The following is a 20,909-nucleotide window of genomic DNA, read 5'->3' as shown; positions in this document are numbered from 1 at the left end:
AGTGCGGGATCTACCAAGGAGATGCTCTGTCCCCACTGCTGTTCTGCATAGGCCTGAACCCCGTCAGTGAGATCATTAACAAGACTGGCTACGGATACCGACTACGGAACGGAGCAGTTGTCAGCCACCTCCTGTACATGGATGACATCAAGCTGTATGCCAAGAGTGAACGAGACATCGATTCACTGATGCACACTACCAGGCTATACAGCAATGACATTGGAATGTCGTTCGGGCTGGAGAAGTGTAGTTGGATGGTAACAAAGAGAGGGAAGGTAGTCAGAACTGAGGGGATTGAACTACCAGAAGGCAACATTGCAGACGTAGAGGACAGTTACAAGTACCTGGGGATCTCGCAGGCGAATGGGAACCATGAAGAGGCCGCTAGAAAAGCTGCAACCACCAAGTACCTGCAGAGGGTCAGGCAAGTCCTGAGGAGTCAGTTGAACGGTAAGAACAAGATCCGGGCCATCAACACGTACGCCCTGCCCGTGATCAGGTACCCTGCTGGGGTAATAGGCTGGCCAAAGGAGGAGATAGAAGCCACTGACATAAAGACAAGAAAGCTCCTTACCATGCATGGAGGGTTTCACCCCAAGTCCAGCACCCTGAGGCTGTACGCTAAGCGGAAGGAAGGGGGCCGGGGACTGGTGAGTGTCAGCACCACAGTCCAGGATGAGACAACGAACATCCAAGAATACATCACGAAGATGGCCCCAACTGACTGCGTGCTCAGTGAATACCTCAGGCAGCAGAAACCCAAGAAAGAGGAGGGAGACGAGGAACCATCATGGAAGGACAGGCCCCTGCACGGTATGTACCACTGGCAGATAGAGGAGGTGGCTGATATCCAGAAATCCTACCAGTGGCTGGACAAAGCTGGACTGAAAGATAGCACAGAGGCACTAATGGCAGCACAAGAACAAGCTCTGAGTACGAGATCCATAGAGGCTGGGGTCTATCACACCAGGCAAGACCTCAGGTGCAGGCTGTGTAAAGATGCCCCAGAGACAATCCAGCACATAACAGCAGGGTGCAAGATGCTAGCAGCATAGTGTACAGGAACATCTGTGCCGAGTATAACCTGGAAGTCCCGAGGTCAAAATGGGAAATGCCCCCAAGGGTGGTGGAGAATGACCGAGTTAAGATCCTGTGGGACTTCCAGATACAGACGGACAAAATGGTGGTGGCTAACCAACCGGACATAGTGGTGGTAGACAAACAGAAGAAGACGGCCGTAGTGATCGATGTACACAGCAAATCCAGCATGTCCAAATTAACACTGTCAGATTTGATTTCAACACTATTAAAGTGTCTATATGGGTCCACACCAGAGAGTGTTAATTTAACTCTTTTTGGAGAGTTGGTACGTTAACTCTGATTTAGTGTTAAACACCAAATCTGTCTGGAGTTGATAATTTAACACTTGGTGTTAAGAGTTTATATATTAACTCTCAAAGAGTATTTTAGTTTAACTACGTAAGAGTTATCTTCTAATTAATTCTAAAAAGCGGGAATTTTACTGTTAGGAACTTTCTTATTTCTTAATAATTTCTTTTGGAAATAAACATTTACTAAAAAGATGCAATGGTTTTTGAAAAACATTTATTCTGAACTGTGCACCACAATTTCAAAACATTTTCTGAAAGATGTAACAGTGTACATGTTCTCACTTTCATTAGAATTTTGTTTATCAAAAGGTCTGACATAGGTGAGCTGGTAAATGCAAATAACAGCATTCTCATCACTTATTTCTTCAATACAATATGCATGTCCTTCATTCATCACTTTGTAGAACTTCAACGCACTTCTGCTCTCCCCCATATTCCATCTTCACAAGCATATCCTATGTGGAGATTGAATAAAAATTAGCTGACACTAATTAATGGCACAAACAATCCAGTAATCAATGGCAGCACAGTAAAAAAAAGGAATCCTTTTTGAGCCATTACTTGTGTAAAGTATTTTCCCAAAAGACAAGGACACAGACAACAGGTAATACTGAACTAAATGTAAAACCTCAACCTTTTTCATTTTTACCTAAACCGTGTGCACAAAACTCTGGAGGGATCTAAATGCTAACGTAGAACCCAGTCAGGACATCTGCTGCTGCTGTTTGCTCGTTTTTTTATGGGAGATCGCTTTCAGGCTTCAAGTAGCACCATTATACCAACATTTCACATTCTAGACATTGTTTTAGGTGTATTTGACCAAAGATTATACTAAAAATTCACATGCAAGCTTTTTTTCAAGGCTGTGGTATTTGCCCGCAAACAATACCTTACAGCTAGCTAAAACAGAATATTATGCTATCAGCGAGCAACATGGCTAATGCCTTTCACACAGCTTTGTGTGCCACAGAAGTAAAAGCTAATAATAATAATTGGATCAATCTTTGAAAAAATGACTTACCAAGCATGGCAAACAACTCAAATATGTAGAGCAAAATGTTCTGAAACGGCTTCACTTCAGCTTCGATTGGAGCCTATGGTGCTGGGGGCGGAGTCTGTGAATTTACTCTATTGGTGTCATAGCCCCTCTAGGAGTTCAGAGTTAAGAGGTCAATGTTTCCATTGTAACACCTCCAGATTTGACATAGAAACACTCATTTTTAACACTCGGTTTTAACTACTATTATTTTACACCTCAGAGTTACATTAAAAGAATGTGACTCTACTTAGAGTAAAATTAACTCTACATTTGCAAGAAGCCTACTAACACCAAAACATTTAACACTTTTGAATTTGCTGTGTAGCGGTTCCGAATGACAGCAATATCAGGAAGAAGGAACACGAGAAGCTGGAGAAATACCAAGGGCTCAGAGAAGAGCTTGAGAGGATGTGGAGGGTGAAGGTAACGGTGGTCCCCGTGGTAATTGGAGCACTAGGTGCGGTGACTCCCAAGCTAGGCGAGTGGCTCCAGCAGATCCCGGGAATAACATCGGAGATCTCTGTCCAGAAGAGCGCAGTCCTGGGAACAGCTAAGATACTGCGCAGGACCCTCAAGCTCCCGGGCCTCTGGTAGAGGACCTGAGCTTGAAGGATAAAGTGCCCGCAGGGGGCGTGCTGGGTGTTTTGTTTTTTTTATGTGTGTGTGTATATATATATATGTGTGTATATATATGTGTGTGTGTATATAGATAGATAGAGAGAGATAGAGAGAGAGATAGAGAGAGAGAGAATTTAAGTACATAAATCATGACTCACATGAGGGCATTTACCCGATCTTGACTACTCAGTATTCATGTCCATACATGTTGATGGGGTGGAGGGGCATTTATTCCTCCAGGACCTGAAGCTCAGTAAAGCACCCCACCAACAGCCAAACCCACCTGTTCTCTGATTGGATTGTTAAATTTGTGATTGTCATGACATAACTAATAACTAATCAGCTGAAAGGAAGAAGAAATTTGTTAAAAGAGTGACATCATGCATACATCATGTGATCCTCCTCTTAATGTTTAGCTCCACCTTTTACTGCACCTGAAATTCTTACTATGTTTTTGAACTGCTGTGAGTCACCAAACTGGAATACAACTATTGTAGTTAGCCATATAGGAACTCTGTTTCTCTCTGATACAGAACTACAGTACCTCAGCCCGAGCTGGTTTAACCTCAATCTTTGCAACATTGTGTGTGGTTTTCTGCAAGACAAAAGGATCTGTATTTTTCTGATTGTCTTCAATCAAGATGAAGTTGCTTCTAGTTGTTACTGCTTTTTTGGCTGTGCCCAGCTGTGCCAGCATCTCTCTTGGAGATCTGGAGTTTCATGCATGGAAGCTCAAGTTTGGTGAGACAGTAGACTCTTTTCTCCTCTTTAGTTAGCCTTGTGTGAAATGCTGTTCACTGTAAAATCTAATTAGTTCCCAGAACTCAAAAAAATTGAGGAAACTCGTTGCCTCAAAAAAATTGAGTAAAGCTTAGCTAAAAATTACTAAATTAGAACAACTTATTTATTTTGAGTACTCTGTACAAGCTCATTTGTTCCCAGAACTCAAGAAAATTGAGGAAACTCGTTGCCTCAAAAAAATTGAGTAAAGCTTAGCTAAAAATGACTAAATTAGAACAACTTATTTATTTTGAGTACTCTGTACAAGCTCATTTGTTCCCAGAACTCAAGAAAATTGGATCAAGTTTACGTAAGATGACCAAGTTAGGGCAACTTACTCATTTTGAGTACACTGTACAGCCTTGTTACTTCAGAGAACTCAAAAAAATTAAGGAAACTCGTTGGCTCAAAAAAAAAACTAAGTAAAGCTTACTTAAGATGACTGTTAGGACAACTTATACAGTGCAAGTCTACAGTATTAACAATAACTTGATATTTCTGACTGTACAATAATAATTGTTTACCTACTGACAAACATTTCAAGTTCAACTAAATGAAAAAACAATTTGTGGTAACCTGAATATGATTAAAAATAATTAACAACACTTTTTGTAATGATGTTAAAATCAGCCCAACTTTTATTTTCAAACACAACAAAGTATAACAGCCAACATACTGGACACTGTTCTGCTGAACAACAAACAATTATATTGCCATCACTGTTATAATCTTACAATGAAACAAAGTCTCAGATGTAATTATTCTGAAAATAAGTTTAGGCCTACCACAAGTTTGTTTTGTACTTACATTACTTATATAATCAAAATAAAATATTTATTGTTCTGTCACAAGTGCAGTCTCTGATTTAAACAACACATTTGTTTTGCATTCCAACATATGAGCTGGAATGTTGTATTATTTTAAGGATGGCTTGTTTCCAGTCCAGGCATTACTGCCTGAATGACTATCATGGATCGAGGTGATCCAAATGTAGGTGCAGAAGAAAGTCTTTAACTTCCCTTAAGTACAGTGTCAGTGGATGTGGGTTGGAGATGCTATGAGCTTGAACCTGAAGGCGACCATCTTCACTGACCACACCATGTGTGACGGAGGACTCATCTCTCCTGTTGTCCTGCAAGCAAACAATCATATTTTTTGGAACATGAACTTAATTGCTTTCTTAAAACATTTTTTCTGCATTTGGTATAAACAAACTCAAATTTAGACAATCTCAGGCTCCCTCCCCACCGGAGAGGTGACATTCAATGTCCCAATTGTCAGTCTGGATAGCCCTGACCACCACTCAACACACAATAATGTCATGAAAGCATCATTTTAAAAAGGGCTATGCAAACATGGCCAATAACTTTCATTCTAATGATGTGCAAAATGATTTGGGAACATATGTCTGTGAAGGTTCTCAGTCATCCAGGTCATCGTAGTCAAAGGAGCTTGCAAAGAAAAGCGTCTGGACTTCTTTAAGTTACTTGAAGACGTTTCACCTCTCATCCGAGAGGCTTCTTCAGTTCTAAGGTCAAATGGTGGAGAGTCCCAGATATAACCCTAGTGGGAGTGTCCCCCCACAGAGGGACAAAAGGACCCCCTGATGATCCTCTAATCGCCTGAGCCAAGGTGTGGAAATGGGTGTGGATTTGGGAACAAAACAAATTTTGTTGTTAGAAAACTTGCAGACTTCACAATATACAGTGTAGACCCTCTAAACTAAGTTTGGGGGATGTGATCTTTCAAGAAATGCAGACCAAACTGTTGTTGTTTGTTTACTTACACAGCATGTCTTGTAGAATTAACTGGAATCACCAGCAACAGCATCGCGCAGTCATATCTCGCGTCTAATAACAGAAGACAGGAAAAGATCAGTAAAGAAACAACTTCCCCAAACCAAAGCACAAATAAAACAATAAGTAAAACAGGCTGATCTAAAGTGTGATTAAAGTTCAGCCTGATTAATATAAATGTCACTGACAGTTGCTAATATATTGGAAAACCAAAATACTTACTGATGTCTTTCTGTCCAACAGCAGGAGTGCTGGTCCCGAGCCTCAAAGACAGTAAGAAGCAAGCAGAGGGAGAAAAAACAGAACATTTTTCAGAAACTGATTTGATCCTTAATGGCTGTGCAATCATAACATAGAGTTTGCTTATGTTGTTAAATAAAGTCTAGATTTGACATTAATAGATGCCACAGATGTTCAAAAGCTGCCACAAAGCATGAAAAAAATGGACGTCTCCGAAAACGTCTGAGCATTTTTGCAAATATGTGATGTCTTGATAAATCGAACAGATATTTGAACTTTACACAGCTACATTCTCACCTGAAAATATCTTTAAAGTTTATTTTGTGACCCAGAAAAAGTAATAAGTTTTTTAGCCACGCTCCTCCGCCATTGCCGCGCTTACAAGTAAGCACAGGCTCCAACAACAGCAGCTGACAAATGCGATCCTCCTTTTCCCCAGACTACCCTTTCTGGGTCACAAAATAACCTTTTAAGATATTTTCAGGGGGAGTGTAGCTGTGTAATACTCAAATATCTACTTACTTTATCAAAATATCACATATTTGCAAAAGTGCTTCCACGTTTTCGGAGAGCTCTTGTTATCCACCAGCGTGATAGCTGACTGGGAGGTCAAGGCTCGATAGAGTCCGGGAGCACAGCTAACACCTGGCTTATTGTTTTCAACCCCCTGTGGTCTTTTGCTACTCAGGTTAAACATGATATATATAGTTAGTTAGTTAGGGCTATGGATTGAAAATACCCCCCACACCACACCACACCCCTGAAGAATTTTGTCTCACTTTTTTATTTCAAACAATCAACAGAAAATTTCACAGACATAGTGTTATGTAAGGTTTTTAAGGCTGTGGTGTTAATTTTTAAGTAACATGAGCCCAGTGGCAGCAGCAACACTAGGCTAACACTAACTAGCTAGCAAGATTATAAACCTGGTGCTAAACTAAGAGAAGCCACAAAATCAGTTTGAATAAGAGTAAACATTTACTCACCAAGTCAGTGTGTCAGGTAAAGATTAACAGCAATGACAACAATCTCTTGAGCTGACGCTTCTCCAGGTTTGCTCAACATATTGCATAACAAATGCTGGCACCATGAACATGCGGACTGATCCGAGAGGGAGGAGGACGGTAGTCATGTGGCATTTTCAAAACACTTCTTTCATCCTTCCGCACTGAGAAGCAAAACTTCCAGCTTATTTAGTTTTTCTAAGTTAAGACAACTCAAATAAATTGAGTTTATCAGCGTTTTTGCATAAAAAAGTACTGGTAACTTATTTAAATTGAGTTCTAATAACAAATTGATAAAAATTGAGTTCAGCCTATTTAATATTTTTAATTAAACACAATATTACATTTTACAGTGTTGTTCATGTTTTGTGGTCTTTAAAATATGCTTAGTAAACCTCGAATTCTGAGAAAAAATGTGAACTAACCTTTACGTTTACTTGTAGAAAATTTTAAAAGGAATAAAAGGGTATCTCTTACCAGAAATTCAATTTTTATTCTTTATTCATAACTCTTTTGTTCTCTTTATGATTTTTTCATTTTCCAACTGGCAGAAAAATCCTATGATTCTCCATCAGAGGAGGCTCATCGGAAGCAGATCTGGCTCAACAACCGTGAATTTGTTCTAATTCACAACATATTAGCAGACCAGGGTTTCAAGTCATACCACCTTGGTATGACCTACTTTGCAGACATGGTATGTACGGAAAAACATGTGTCAGTTATGTTTCATCCTTTTTAAAAACATTTAAATTTTGATTGCAAAAATGATATTTGAAAAGAAAAAAAATGTCTTTCTTCATTATGTTATGTTATTATGTTGCTTTTATTATTCTACCATGTACAGTGTCCATGAGTGTTCTGAAAGGCGCTTTCAAATAAAATGTATTATTATTATTATTAGGAAAATGAGGAATACAAGCATCTGATTTCCCAGGGCTGCCTTGGTTCCCTCAATGCTTCCCTGCCTCACAATGGTTCTTCGTTTCTCCGGCTACCTGAAGATATTGATCTGCCCGACACTGTTGACTAGAGAGAAAAGGGATATGTCACTGATGTCAAGGATCAGAAGAAGTGTGGCTCCTGCTGGGCCTTCAGTGCAGTCAGTACATATAACTTAGTGTTCTCTATTTGTTGTAATATGGCTTTGCTCAACTTAATTATATTGTATAATCAGTTATATATTCTGGATTAAGATGAACTCATATTTATTGCAGACTGGTGCACTGGAGGGTCAGAACTTCAGGAAGACAAGAAAATTGGTGTCTCTGAGTGAACAGCAGTTGGTGGACTGCTCTCGCAGCTTTGGGAACCACGGCTGCCAAGGAGGCTTTTCATACCAGGCTTTTCACTACATTATATACAATGGAGGAATTGACACTGAGGCGTCCTACCCTTATGAAGCTAAGGTAATTAGACAGCAATGTCTCAAAAACCTGCTGTCACACCAGATCTCCTAAAACAAAATCTTTGAACGTACATTTTCAGGTGTTCATTACCTGACTATGATCATCTTGCTAAATATCAAAGTTGAAACTGCCATGTGCTCATTCAGACAGTGGTAGTCATGATGGTTTCTGGCTAAAATATATAGTAGTTCCAAGACTTGTAAAGTAGTACTACTTACTACTTACTGTACTTCTTTCAAATACAATTCAATCTAGTATAGTAAATTATAGTAAATTATAACATATTTTCTCTCAATTAGGATGGACTATGCCGTTACAACCCCAGTGCTATTGGTGCCAAATGCACTAGCTATGTTCATGTGAGTAACTCTGATGAAGCTGCACTGAAGTCTGCTGTGGCTACCTTTGGACCGATATCTGTGTCCATTGATGCTTCTCATCAATCGTTTCAACTCTACCATTCAGGTGCAGACATTGACACACTTTGTGAAATATCTTCAAATAGAAAAAGAAAGGTGCTTAATTTATTCTTTATACCTGTAAGTCTGATTGACATGTATTTACAGGATTGTATGATGAGCCGGCCTGCAGCAGCACACGTTTGGGCCATGCTGTGCTGGTTGTAGGTTATGGTACTTTGACTGGGCATGACTACTGGCTGGTCAAGAACAGGTAAATACCCACATGTGATGCTCATATTTTAATTCATTCATTTCATTTTTTACAATATTCACTGAGAGGTGATACACAGATACGTATACATGAACATGAAGTGTGAGCTTTACCTGCTAAATGTTGTTCATTTGTTTCTTTCTGTAGCTGGGGACTTGGATGGGGAGAGATGGGATACATTAAGATGAGCAGGAACAAGTACAACCAGTGTGGGATTGCCATTCGAGGAATCTGCCCTTTGGTCTAATGAGGTGGGAGTAAACTCATCCTCATTTTTTCCTTATTTGACAAACAATTACTTAAAATACCATTTAAGCATATGTAATTTCTGATATTCAAACAGTACATCTTACTATAGGATCGTGGTTATGGGTATTAGTTTTTTTAGTTTTATCTAAATTAACTGAGTTATAAGACAGTATCTTTTTTTATGGTGTCAACCAGTCTCTCTTTTCCCAAAACTGCAATTTCACATTGAGATATAAACATTTACATTTGTGTTTTTACTGTAGTGGTGGGTATGACTTAATAACCATCTTGTGATGTTACCATTAGAAATATTGATCTGTTGATCAATCAGCTTTATTCAGAAAGAGATCCTCAGCCCTTGTGGGATGCATTTCTATCCAGTTTTCTGCAGATTTTTGTGTTTAATCCAGAATAAAGCAGATTAACTGAATATCTCCTGGCTTTTTCTGTAGAGTTGTCAGTGACAGTTTTGTTTCATTTAGAAATGTTTAAATACTTCTTCCTTATCAGGTGTGTGAGTGGGTGGATTTACTATGTTAACAATATTAAATCATTGGTAAAATGTATCAGTCAAATCAAATTATGTACTGCTGATACATTTCTCTAAAATCCATGTGGGTTTTCAATATTTATTTGGTATTTCATGAATTCTGATTGAGTTCCCATTGGCTCAACTTTGAGAGTCACCAATATGTATAAACAGCATATCAAAGACATTACACTTAAGCAAATTAATTACATGCTGTTTGTTGTGGAAAAATAAATTGAGCGTCAAAACCAAACTGATTTTCTGGGATTTATTGAAAGAATCCATCACTCCAGCACAAACAGGGCTCATGATTTTAAGTTGTTTTAAGTTGTAAATCAGTCACATTTGACCCAAACACGACAGGAAGGTTAAAGCTTCTGTTAAAATGTTCAGCAATGCTTGATTTAATCTTGCTTGATGTTGAGAAATGCGTGATATATCATGCCATTAACCATTGAAAATGTTTATTAAAAAACTCCTTACCTTCACCTGTCCCTCCCTCAGAATATCCTCAAGTGCTGATGCAATAGCTGATCCTGTCTGGTTTTTACACATCTGACCCACGTAAATTTAGTTAATTAAGTGTTTTGTAAAGTTCTGCTTTGAGACAATACAGCTCAGGGCCGGTGGGGCTAAGGGGACTGCACACAGTTATGCATGGTAGAGCATGTTCCATGTTGTCAAGTTCAAGTTGTTATGTCTACGTCCCATTATGTGTCCTGTTTTTTCACGTGTCTCGTGTTCTTTTTTCAGCGTGTTTAGTTGTATGTCCCCTGTGGTGTTCAGGTCATTTGTGTCAGCGTTTTTTCCCCAGGTATTCTTAGTTCCCTTATTACCCTCCTGTGTAAGAATGAACAAGGATTTGGACGACTCACCAAAATGTTCTATTTTCAATTTTATTTACATAGCGCCAAATCACAACAGTCGCCTCAAGGCACTTTATATCGTACGGTACACCCTACAATAACACATACAGAGAAATACCCAACAATCATATGACCCTCTATGAGCAAGCACTTTGTCGATAGTGGGAAGGAAAAACTCCCTTTTAACATGAAGAAACCTCCAGCAGAACCAGGCTTAGGGAGGGGCGGGGCCATCTGCTGCGACCAGTTGGGGAGAGTGAAGGAAGACAGGATAAAAGACACGTGGAAGAGAGCCAGAGATTAATAACAAGTGTGGGTCTTGATGCATTCGCAATCAACCAGGTAAGTAAATCTCCAATTTTTCTCCAATCTCCAAATTTCACTGTACTTGCCGTGCTCTAATGCAAGACTGTTTTTAGTGGTGGACACAAATTCAACTGCATGCACTTTGACAGTGCATGAGATAAAGATTACAGACAGACACATGTACACACACGATTTTTCTCAGTTTAGTAAATCTGGGTCTTAATGGTGTAACCACTTATTTCAGTTGAGACCTGCTGAACTAAACTTTTATTTTGCAAACTGTTGTGCTTGGCTTCTTCTGGTTGTAATATTCTTACCTCAACTGTTAGCCTTTATTTGGGAGCTAATCTAATATCTGCCCACATACCATTCAACATTAACTCTAAATGCACCTCAGAGCTCTGCATAAATGACTTAATACCAAAGAAGACCTTCCACCTGACCTCCACCTTTCTAGAGATGCAGTCCACTTGTTCAGAACATGGCATCATTTGTATTAAACCATTATGTACTAATTTGAAAATAAATGTTTGTTAGACATTTTGTATCTTGAACTATAGTTTCAGTAAATTGCTTCTGTACACCCCACAGTGGAATTTTAACAAAACAATCAATATGTGATTGCATTTATTAAAACCTGGTTGAAAGGCTTTGTTACATTCCCCAAACCTTGTTCATGAAGCTCAGCAACTTAAGAAGTTCACCTTCTTTGGTGGGAAAATGGGTTTGACTGTGCATGTTTATTATGTCCTGAATCCCTTAATAACTCATATACAGTCCGTCTGGTCAGTTAATGTGTGAGAGTCCAACTTAAACACTGTGCAGTTTCCAGTTATTCGCTACATATGACCATGTCTACAGTTTTTATTATCATTTATTTTCAAAAACCGAACAGACAGAATAGCGCAGGACAGGTTGGTTTCAACCTGAAGTTGACTGAACATGTAATTCTGGAAATTGAGGACAAAAATGTGTGGATGACAGTAACGGCAATAACAGTCTTTACATTAAAACATGTTTGACAGGTTGCACTGGTTTATTCAGAAGTTCAGTTTACGAACTTTGCATAGTTCAGCCATTTCTTTTCTTCCTCTGCTCATCACTCAGTTATACAGGCATAATAAATGATATGAGTAATCAAAGTGATCAAGGTCCAGCCTTTTTTATATTGGTTTGCATATCGTTTTCAGCTGCTAATGTTTTCTTTAGTGTCTAAAACCTTTAATTTGATTCTCTTTACAAATCAATCTGACGTTTTCTCATCATCACTACAGGTACACATAAAATAAAGTGATATAGTTTGTTGTCTTTTGTATTCGTTTTTTTTTTTTTTAAACAGATGAAGAATAGAAATTAAGCCAAAAACTTCTTCTCTTTAACCTTTGTCACACATTCTTAATGAGATTTTCCAAGCTAAGGTGACAAGTTAGTTTAAATTACAAACAGGACCTGTGGATTCAAAAATATGTGATTACTAAAAAATTTTCCATGAAATATTAACTTCATTTGCTTCATCAAAATCTATAGTCTATAATGTTTTATGGATTTTAAATCAAATAAAATGTTGGATGAGTAGTATTCTGTCCAACTAAAAAAATGTAAACTCTGATCCAAATTAGACTGTGACTGAGCAGTCATGGCTTAATGAGAATGTACAGCAGTGGGTTCAAGTACATTTAATTCTCAGCACCTTGCAGAGAAATACACCCTAAAGACTTCTTATGGAAGGAAGCAGTAGCTGTTTCAAAACCCTGTTTCTGCATTGTGGCTGATTTTTTGAGAATTAAATAATGACTTGGTGTAATATGTCATGCTTTGTAGTTTATGCAAAGGTTTAATTTACCTCATTTTAAGCCCTTTTTAAAACCTTAGAATTTAAAATGGGTATTCTTCCTGTTTTAATATGACTGTAAAGAACGAGTTTATGTTTGACATAATGTGAAATGCCTTCAACAACAAGGTGAAGTTCAATGATTTTGTGTTGTTCAAAGGTTACATGAAAATCCCAGGCAGTTAATTGCAGTGGCCCATGATCACTTGGTCACTTTTTAAATCCTGGTGTTGCTCTTGTCAGAAATGATCACAGTCTGTAGAAACAATCTGACAAACAATACAAGGGGACATCACAAGAGGGCGCCAGAGGTGGCTCAACAGACATAACCAGTATTCAGTATTTTTGGAGGAGTGAAAAAAATGTGAATGTGTGACACGCAAGAGATCAAAAGAAGTGTATGAAAGCGAGGAGAGGAGAGACTGTGGTAAGGCTTGCTTGATAAACTGGAAATTTGATGTTTTCTCCGTATGCACTAATAAAATATAACTGATATTAGATGTATTGTGTGACTGGTGATCAATTAATCAAGATTCAAGAGGTTTACTTTTTTTCTAAGACATGATGTAACATCCATCCATCCATTCGCTTCCGCTTATCCTTTTCAGGGTCGCGGGGGGCGCTGGAGCCTATCCCAGCTGTCATAGGGCGAGAGGTGGGGTACACCCTGGATAGGTCGCCAGTCTGTCGCAGGGCTAACACATAGAGACACAGACAACCATTCACACTCACATTCACACCTATGGGCAATTTGGATTAATCAATTAACCTATCCCCACAAACTGCATGTGGGAGGAAGCCGAAATACCCGGAGGGAACCCACGCAAACACGGGGAGAACATGCAAACTCCACACAGAAAGATGGTGGAATTGAACTCAGGACCTTCCTGCTGTGCAGCAACAGTGCTAACTACCGTGCTGCCGTGCTGCCCCATGATGTAACATGAGAAGGAAAAATTAAATAATAAAGTCCACAGTAACACAGCACTACAACAACCTAAACAACTGACAACTAAATCACACAAAAAAAATGTGTATAATGGAATTCAAAATTTAGAAATAATGAACAAAAAGCTACCAGTGATATGAATAAGATAAGAGCCCATGGGACAGATATATGGAGATGTAGACATGTAGACATTCGAGGTTACTGCACATAGTGAGTCCCTGGTGCTTGTGTATTTGTAGGAGAAAGGTCTTTAGTGTGTGGCAGAGTTTGCTTCTGGGAAGACACTTAGACTTGTTGTCAGGAGTTGTAGTGGGGGGAAATGGAACTGCCAACCACAGTCCTCCGTGTCTCTGGCAAGCCTGAAAGGAGAAAAAGCATGTATTTCTAATTAATAAAAAATAACTACATTACCTGAATAAATTGGCAGAGGACCTTGGATGCTGGTTTCGCCACTTACAAGTGATGGGAAAAATGTTTGTCCACCTCTTAGTTGCACTCCTCTTTACAGCACAATTAATTTGTTCAGTGAAGGTGGCTGGTAATGTGAAGTTTGACCTATATATTTCTTTATCTATCATTATGATTCAGGAATGAATGGCATCAAATGTATTTAGGTAAAAGATAGTTACATTCTCAAAATCTCACATCTCAAAAGAGGGAAAGACATTTTCACTGTAAAATTCTAATTTTAGAGTAGTAATATTAAGAGAGTGTTTGTAAGCAGACCAACAGGAGAAATATACCACTGCCTTTCAAGATGTTTGTCACAATATATTTAAGTCTAGGACTGTGTGTGTCACTGAGCCCAGAAACACCTGCAAAAACTACTTCAGACCAAAGAAAACCAAGGAATGCTGACTGTCATGAAGGTTCCTCCACCTAATCACTTCAGTGAACAACTGTGAGAGGTATAAGAAGGCCAGACGTTCTGTGAAATCTTAACACTTTCAAATCCTGCAACAAACTGCTGAGAAGCTGATCATGCTCTCGTGATGATTCACGACACTTAAGTTCCTCGTTCTTGCTGAGGCTGCATAAAACACTTCCTTAAATGAGCGGCTCCTCTTGATGTATAGCTCCACCTTTTTCTATTTCAGTGCCTGGCATTCCTTATCTTCCTTCAAGAGCTGCCCCCCCCACACACACACACACACCTCTGCCGACTGATTTGTATGAAGCAATCATAACAGGTTGGCAGGTAGATAACATGAAGAAGCCCTGAGGGAGGCTGTAGTCATCATTTGACTGGTTTCTGTGGCCATTGGTGCTTCTCATGAGTCCTTCCATTTCTACCAATCAGGTACAATCATTAAAACACTTTTGAAAGTATTTTAAGTATCTTCAAATAAAACAAGAAATATTTTTTCTTGTTATTTTAAACCCATCAGTCACCATCACTCACCCCTAACTAACATGTATTTTAAGGCATGTACGATGAACCTGCGTGCAGCAGCACCGATTTGGACCATGGTGTGCTCGCTGTGGGTTACGGTTCTTACAAAGGACATGACTCCTGGCTGATCAAGAACAGGTAAATACCGACATGTTTTAATTCATGCACTTCATTCCTGCTAACATTCGCACAGATACACAGCTACAAAAGGCATCTTTTGTTAATCAGATTGTTATGACATGAGGTTAAACTATTAATGTGAACACAGCTGAGTTTTAGCTGCTGAATGCTGTTCATTTGTTTCTTTCTGAGGCAGCTGGAGTCTTGTATAGGGAGAGATAGGCTACATTAGGATGAGCAGGAACAATTTCAATTGCTAGTTTTGCAAGTTACCCTTTGATCTGAACAGATGGAAATAAGGGGCAGGGGGCATATAATTTACTTTAAAATCAAATGATCTTTTCTAAGTTTTATTTCTGGTTTGGTTTCTGGTGTGTCGTTTCTGTTTAATGGACTAACCTTATAATGACTGCAAACACATGTAAATAAATAAATGTTTGACACTAAGATGTAAACATTTACTTTTGTGTGTTTTACTTTGTTGGTGGTGCGTGGCTTAATAACCATGCAGTGGAATTTAGATTTAGAATCTGTTGTCTGTCGGTCAATCCAAAGATTTTTACAAATCAGATTAGCTGATTAGCCCCAAGCTTTTAGTGTAGAGTCTGCATGGATTACATTTTAGTTTCATTGAAGAGCAAATTTGGTGGACTCTGTGTCTATCTCTCTCTATTTTTTTAAATGACTAAAGATGCAAAAGAATGCCTGTTAAAAAAAAGCCGGAAAAGCTGTTAATAATAACAAACACTCCAATCTGTGGTTAAAGTAGAAATGCGGAGTACAAGTCATGCGCAAAGCAAACATCGTGACATTATTTTGGGTTCATAAGCTAGTTTCAGTCAACATAAATAATTCTAAATAAACCATTTATGTTGTTCAAAAGTCTGATGTGTCAGAAGCAGTCTCACATACTTCCTGCTTCTATGGCCTTTGGTTTGCAAACATCAGATGAAAGATATAAACTGAAAACTTTTGTAGATGAATGTCTCCTCTCTGGATTCTCCTGTCTGAATTTAACATTTTGTGCTTTTACCCCTCAGTTACAGTTTTACTTCCTTCAGCATGTTGTGGTTTGAATTATTTTTTTTTACGCCTTAACTCGTTCCAGCTGTGTTCCCTGTGTGTTTCCACTTCCCTCATCACCTTCATGTGCATTTATTGTGTGAGTTTCCCTTTGTTCATTGTCAAGATCGTCGGTTAACCTTCCCTGTGTTTCTATGTTCCATGTGTTCAGGGATTTCATGTTTCATGCACTTATTTTCCCAGTTCAAGTTTTACGTTAGTTTCTTCCTTCCTTTTTCCTTTCTTTTGGTTTATGTTTTCATTTTCAGCGACAAGACGTGCTCGCTTTTCGTTAAAGTTTAATTCTGTCTCACTCATCTGCATCTGGTTACACACACCACAACCTCCACACAATCTGCGGCCTGGATTGTGACACTATTAGAGTGTTTTTTATTAACATTTATTTTCAAAAAGTGGAACAGGACAGAGACATTTATTTTCTTTCTTCATACATGTTGGTTGATTAGAAATTCAATGACAGTGTAATTCTGAGAACTGAGAAGGGAAAGAAATGGATGACACTAACGGCAAAAACAGTCAAAACATGTTTGACAAGCTGCACTGGTTTAATCACAAGTTAAATTTTAAAAATCACTCAAGTGCTGAATATCTCTGTGTGGATAAAAGTAGATTAATTAACACAGTTTCTAATGATAAAAACCACTGCATGGTTATTAAGTCACACAACAAAGTGTAACTCACACAATCTCATGAACTGAAAGTTCACCAAGGAGTGGACCCAAATGCAGACACCAAGACGCAGAGGAAACTATTTACAAGAGTATTTATTTGACAGCAGAGTTTGTGAGCCAGATTAGAAATGGCTATGGGGAGTGGCGACTGGAGCTGAGAAGGGAGCTGGATCACAGAGGGGGTCACGGCGAGAGACAGAGCGGCAAAAGGGATCCTGTAACAGACGGAGACGGAGTTATTGTATGGATAATAAGCAGTCAACTCAGAGTCTTTTGCTGGTGAGTTTATTCTGCTTACTTCCAGGTCCAGGCTTTGAAGGCCCTGAGGAGGGGAGGTCCGTGGGAATTTCCAGTGTATTTGAGGTATAATGGCAAGTTATGCCACTACGCTAGTTACCGCCATGGAGAGCATAACGAGCTGCCGAGTAAAAGCAGGTTGCACAGGTTTAAGTAGCTCTCCCACTGATTGCTTGAAGATGAGCACTAGATGAGACACATGAAGCGTCACCCCAGTGGGATGGACAGCAGCTGAACACTGATGACAAAGTATATCCTTATTATCAAGGAACACATTACATTATAACAGGATTGGGCCAAAAGAGGCGAAACTGAATATGCCAATGGGAGATCAAGCAGAGGTATCTATGCCACATTTCAATAGGGGAAAAGACATTTTCAATTAATAAAATCAAATTTCAGAGTAGTGGCATTTAGAGAATAGTGTTTGTAAGTAGACCAACAGGAGAAATATACCACAGCCTTTTTTGTCCATTTGAATAGTCACAATATATATCAGTCTAGGACTGTTTTGTCACTGAGCCCAGAAACACCTGCAAAAACTTTGTGAGACCAAAGAAGACCAAGGAATGCTGATTGTCATGAAGGGTCCTCCACCTAATCACTTCAGTGAACAACTGTGAGAGGTGTAAAAAGCCAGACGTTCTGTGAAATCTTAACATTGTCAAATTCTGCAACAAGCTACTGAAACGCTGATCATGTCCTCCTGATGATTCATGACACTTAAGTTCCTTGTTTTTGCTGAGGCTGCATAAAACGCTTTTTTTTTTTTTTAATTTGTGGCACTGTGCGATCCTCCTCTTAATGTATAGCTCCACCTTTTTCTATTTCAGTGCCTAACATTCCTTCTCTTCTTTGAAGAACTGCTGAAAAACACCTGACTGACTGGTATGAAGCAATCATAACAGGTAGTCAGGTAAATAAAAACACCTCTCTGACACAGAGCTGTATCTCACACAGGTGGTTATTCTTCAGTCTTCACAACAGACAAAGACAACGAGACAGGTAAGTAGCTGCAGCACAGATGACAACACATAGACAGGTCCAAATACACTTTCAGTAATGCAAAGATTCATTATTTCGAGAAAGAATTACAGGAATAGATTAAAAAGAAACTGGAACTGGAACATAGAGCACATAGTATGGTAATATGAAAATGACATCCAGCATCATGAAAGAAAATATTTTAATGTTGATGTGAAAAACATCATAAACTGCATGTGTGATTTCCTGTAAGTCACAAAGGATTTCTGTCTTCTTCTGCTTGTGTTCAGTCAAGATGAAGTTGCTGCTTGCTGTTTCTGCTGTTCTGGCTGTAGCCAGCTGTGCCAGCATCTCTCTGGAAGATCTGGAGTTTCACGCCTGGAAGCTCAAGTTTGGTGAGACAACAGACTCTTTCTCTACTCTTATATTGAAGGTTTTTGTCAGAAGCTGCTGATCATACTTTGTGGTTTTTACAATAATGTCTCAAATGAAAGAAAACCTTTTAGCTTAAATTAAAATTTTATTCATTAATGATCGATTACACGTGATTTTCTTTTATTCTGTTTCTGATATTTCACTTTTCCGACTGACAGGAAAATCCTACGATTCTCCATCAGAGAAGATTCACCGTAAGCAGATCTGGCTCACCAACCGCAAACTTGTGCTAATGCACAACATCTTGGCTGATCAGGGCCTCAAATCCTACCGGCTTGGTATGACCTACTTTGCTGACATGGTATGTGTAGAAACAGAAGGCAGTCAGGTTTCAGAATGACACATCAAAGTTCATTACTAGAATAGCCATCAGTAATTTTGGTTACAATTTGCATACAACGGCTTTAAAAATTACAGTTAAACCCCAATAATTTTGTTCTTCTTCATCAGGAAAATGAAGAGTATAAACAGCTGGTTTCCCGGGGCTGCCTTGGATCTTTCAATGCTTCTCTGCCTCGCCGTGGCTCTACCTTCCTTCGCTTGCCTGAAGGTACTGATCTGCCCGACACTGTTGACTGGAGGGATAAGGGATACGTCACTGGTGTCAAGGATCAGAAGCAGTGTGGCTCCTGCTGGGCTTTCAGTGCAGTGAGTATATTGGAATCAGTCTTCCTACTGTTATAAAGCGGGAAACTTTGCTCGACTGTTGCCTTTTTAAAAACTGACTCATTCTTGTTGCAGACTGGTGCACTGGAGGGTCAGCACTTCAGGAAGACAGGAACGCTGGTGTCTCTGAGTGAGCAGCAGTTGGTCGACTGCTCTGGCACATATGGAAACAAGGGCTGCAATGGAGGCTGGATGGACTCTGCTTTCCGGTACATCGAAGCCAATGGAGGAATTGACACTGAGGCATCCTACCCTTACGAGGCTGAAGTAAATAGACAGCAGTATGTCAAAACCATATCACACCAAATCTCTTGTTGATGTAAATAATTTCTCAATTAGGACTGGTTCTGTCGCTACAACCCTGCAAGTGTTGGTGCCACATGCAGCGGCTATGTTGATGTGAGTAAATTTGATGAAGAAGCCCTGAAGGAGGCTGTGGGCACCATCGGACCGGTTTCTGTAGCAATTGATGCTTCCCATCCATCCTTCCAGTTCTATACATCAGGTGCAGACATTGAAACACTGTTTTGGAAGATTTCTTCAAATAGTACAAGAACTGAGAAGTGTTTTATTTGTTCTTTACACCTGTCAGTCTAATTCACTTGTATTTAAAGGAGTGTATGATGAACCTGGGTGCAGCATCCTAGAATTGGACCATGGTGTGCTGGCTGTGGGTTATGGTACTGAGAATGGACATGATTACTGGCTGGTCAAGAACAGGTAAATACCCACAGGTGATGGTCATATTTGAATTCATGCACTTCATTCCTGCTAACATTCACCCAGTGCTGATGCACAGCTGCATACAAAGGCATCTTATTTGTGGTTTCACAACGTAATACAGATCATTATGTCGCTGCATGCTATTAGTGTGAACATAACTGAGTTTTACCTGCTAAATGTTGTTATTTTCTGTCTTTCTGTAGCTGGGGTCTTGGATGGGGAGAGATGGGATACGTTAAGATGAGCAGGAACAAACAGAACCAGTGTGGGATTGCTAGTGCAGCAAGCTACCCTCTAGTCTGAAGTGGTGGAAACAAACTCAGCTACATTTGTTTTTCCATTTGAACAAAATGTACACATGTTAATCTTAAACATTTGTTTAGATAAACCGAAATATATGTGAACATTTAAGATTTATTCAATCCAGGTTAGTGTTAGTCTAGGATTTTCTTCAATGTGGTCGAAATATATAATTTTACGTACAAAAAGTAAATAAACTGAGATGTAAACATTTACTTTTGTCTGTTTCACTTTGTTGCTCGCGTGTAGCTTAATAAGTGGATCAGTCCACTGTGAGGACAGATTTTATGTTTCCAAGAGAACAAAGATGACTGACTGAGTAACCCCCAGTTTCTCCTCTAGATGGATGATATTTTTGTTTAATTGAGACACATATTGACAATAGTTATTGCATAATTGACATTAAATGATACAATAGTATGCAAAACATTAAGTGATGCACATTTGGCTGTTCCTTTTCAGAACAAAAGTTAGCACATGTTAAAGGTCGGTCATGACAGGCCATTAAGAGATTTAAAAACAAATAAAAGAACTTAAAAAACGATCCTAAAACATACAGGT

General features: G+C 39.1%; 1 protein-coding gene and 1 pseudogene across 2 annotated transcripts; both read left to right on the top strand.

Moving 5' to 3' along the window:
- Positions 1-3,554: 3,554 nt before the first annotated feature.
- On the top strand, positions 3,555-9,285 carry LOC102781770 (cathepsin L-like peptidase; annotated as a pseudogene). The gene is made up of 7 exons (XR_015716980.1): positions 3,555-3,789; positions 7,420-7,562; positions 7,770-7,967; positions 8,083-8,274; positions 8,574-8,739; positions 8,841-8,946; positions 9,094-9,285. The product of XR_015716980.1 is annotated as a cathepsin L-like peptidase (transcript).
- An 8,837-nt stretch (positions 9,286-18,122) lies between these two features.
- On the top strand, positions 18,123-20,563 carry LOC102781480 (cathepsin L-like peptidase). The gene is made up of 8 exons (XM_006798492.3): positions 18,123-18,245; positions 18,515-18,619; positions 18,818-18,960; positions 19,110-19,307; positions 19,401-19,592; positions 19,665-19,830; positions 19,940-20,045; positions 20,252-20,563. Exons 2-8 carry the CDS (start codon positions 18,520-18,522, stop codon positions 20,349-20,351), a joined length of 1,005 nt encoding a protein of 334 aa, XP_006798555.2. The 5' UTR covers positions 18,123-18,245; positions 18,515-18,519; the 3' UTR covers positions 20,352-20,563.
- Positions 20,564-20,909: the final 346 nt, after the last annotated feature.

The sequence above is a fragment of the Neolamprologus brichardi genome, chromosome 19 (assembly GCF_056152115.1).
Source record: "Neolamprologus brichardi isolate AB-2024 chromosome 19, ASM5615211v1, whole genome shotgun sequence".
Taxonomy (NCBI): Eukaryota; Metazoa; Chordata; class Actinopteri; order Cichliformes; family Cichlidae; genus Neolamprologus; species Neolamprologus brichardi.
Note: the sequence above shows the minus strand (reverse complement) of the source record. Positions and strands in the feature narration are given on the sequence as shown.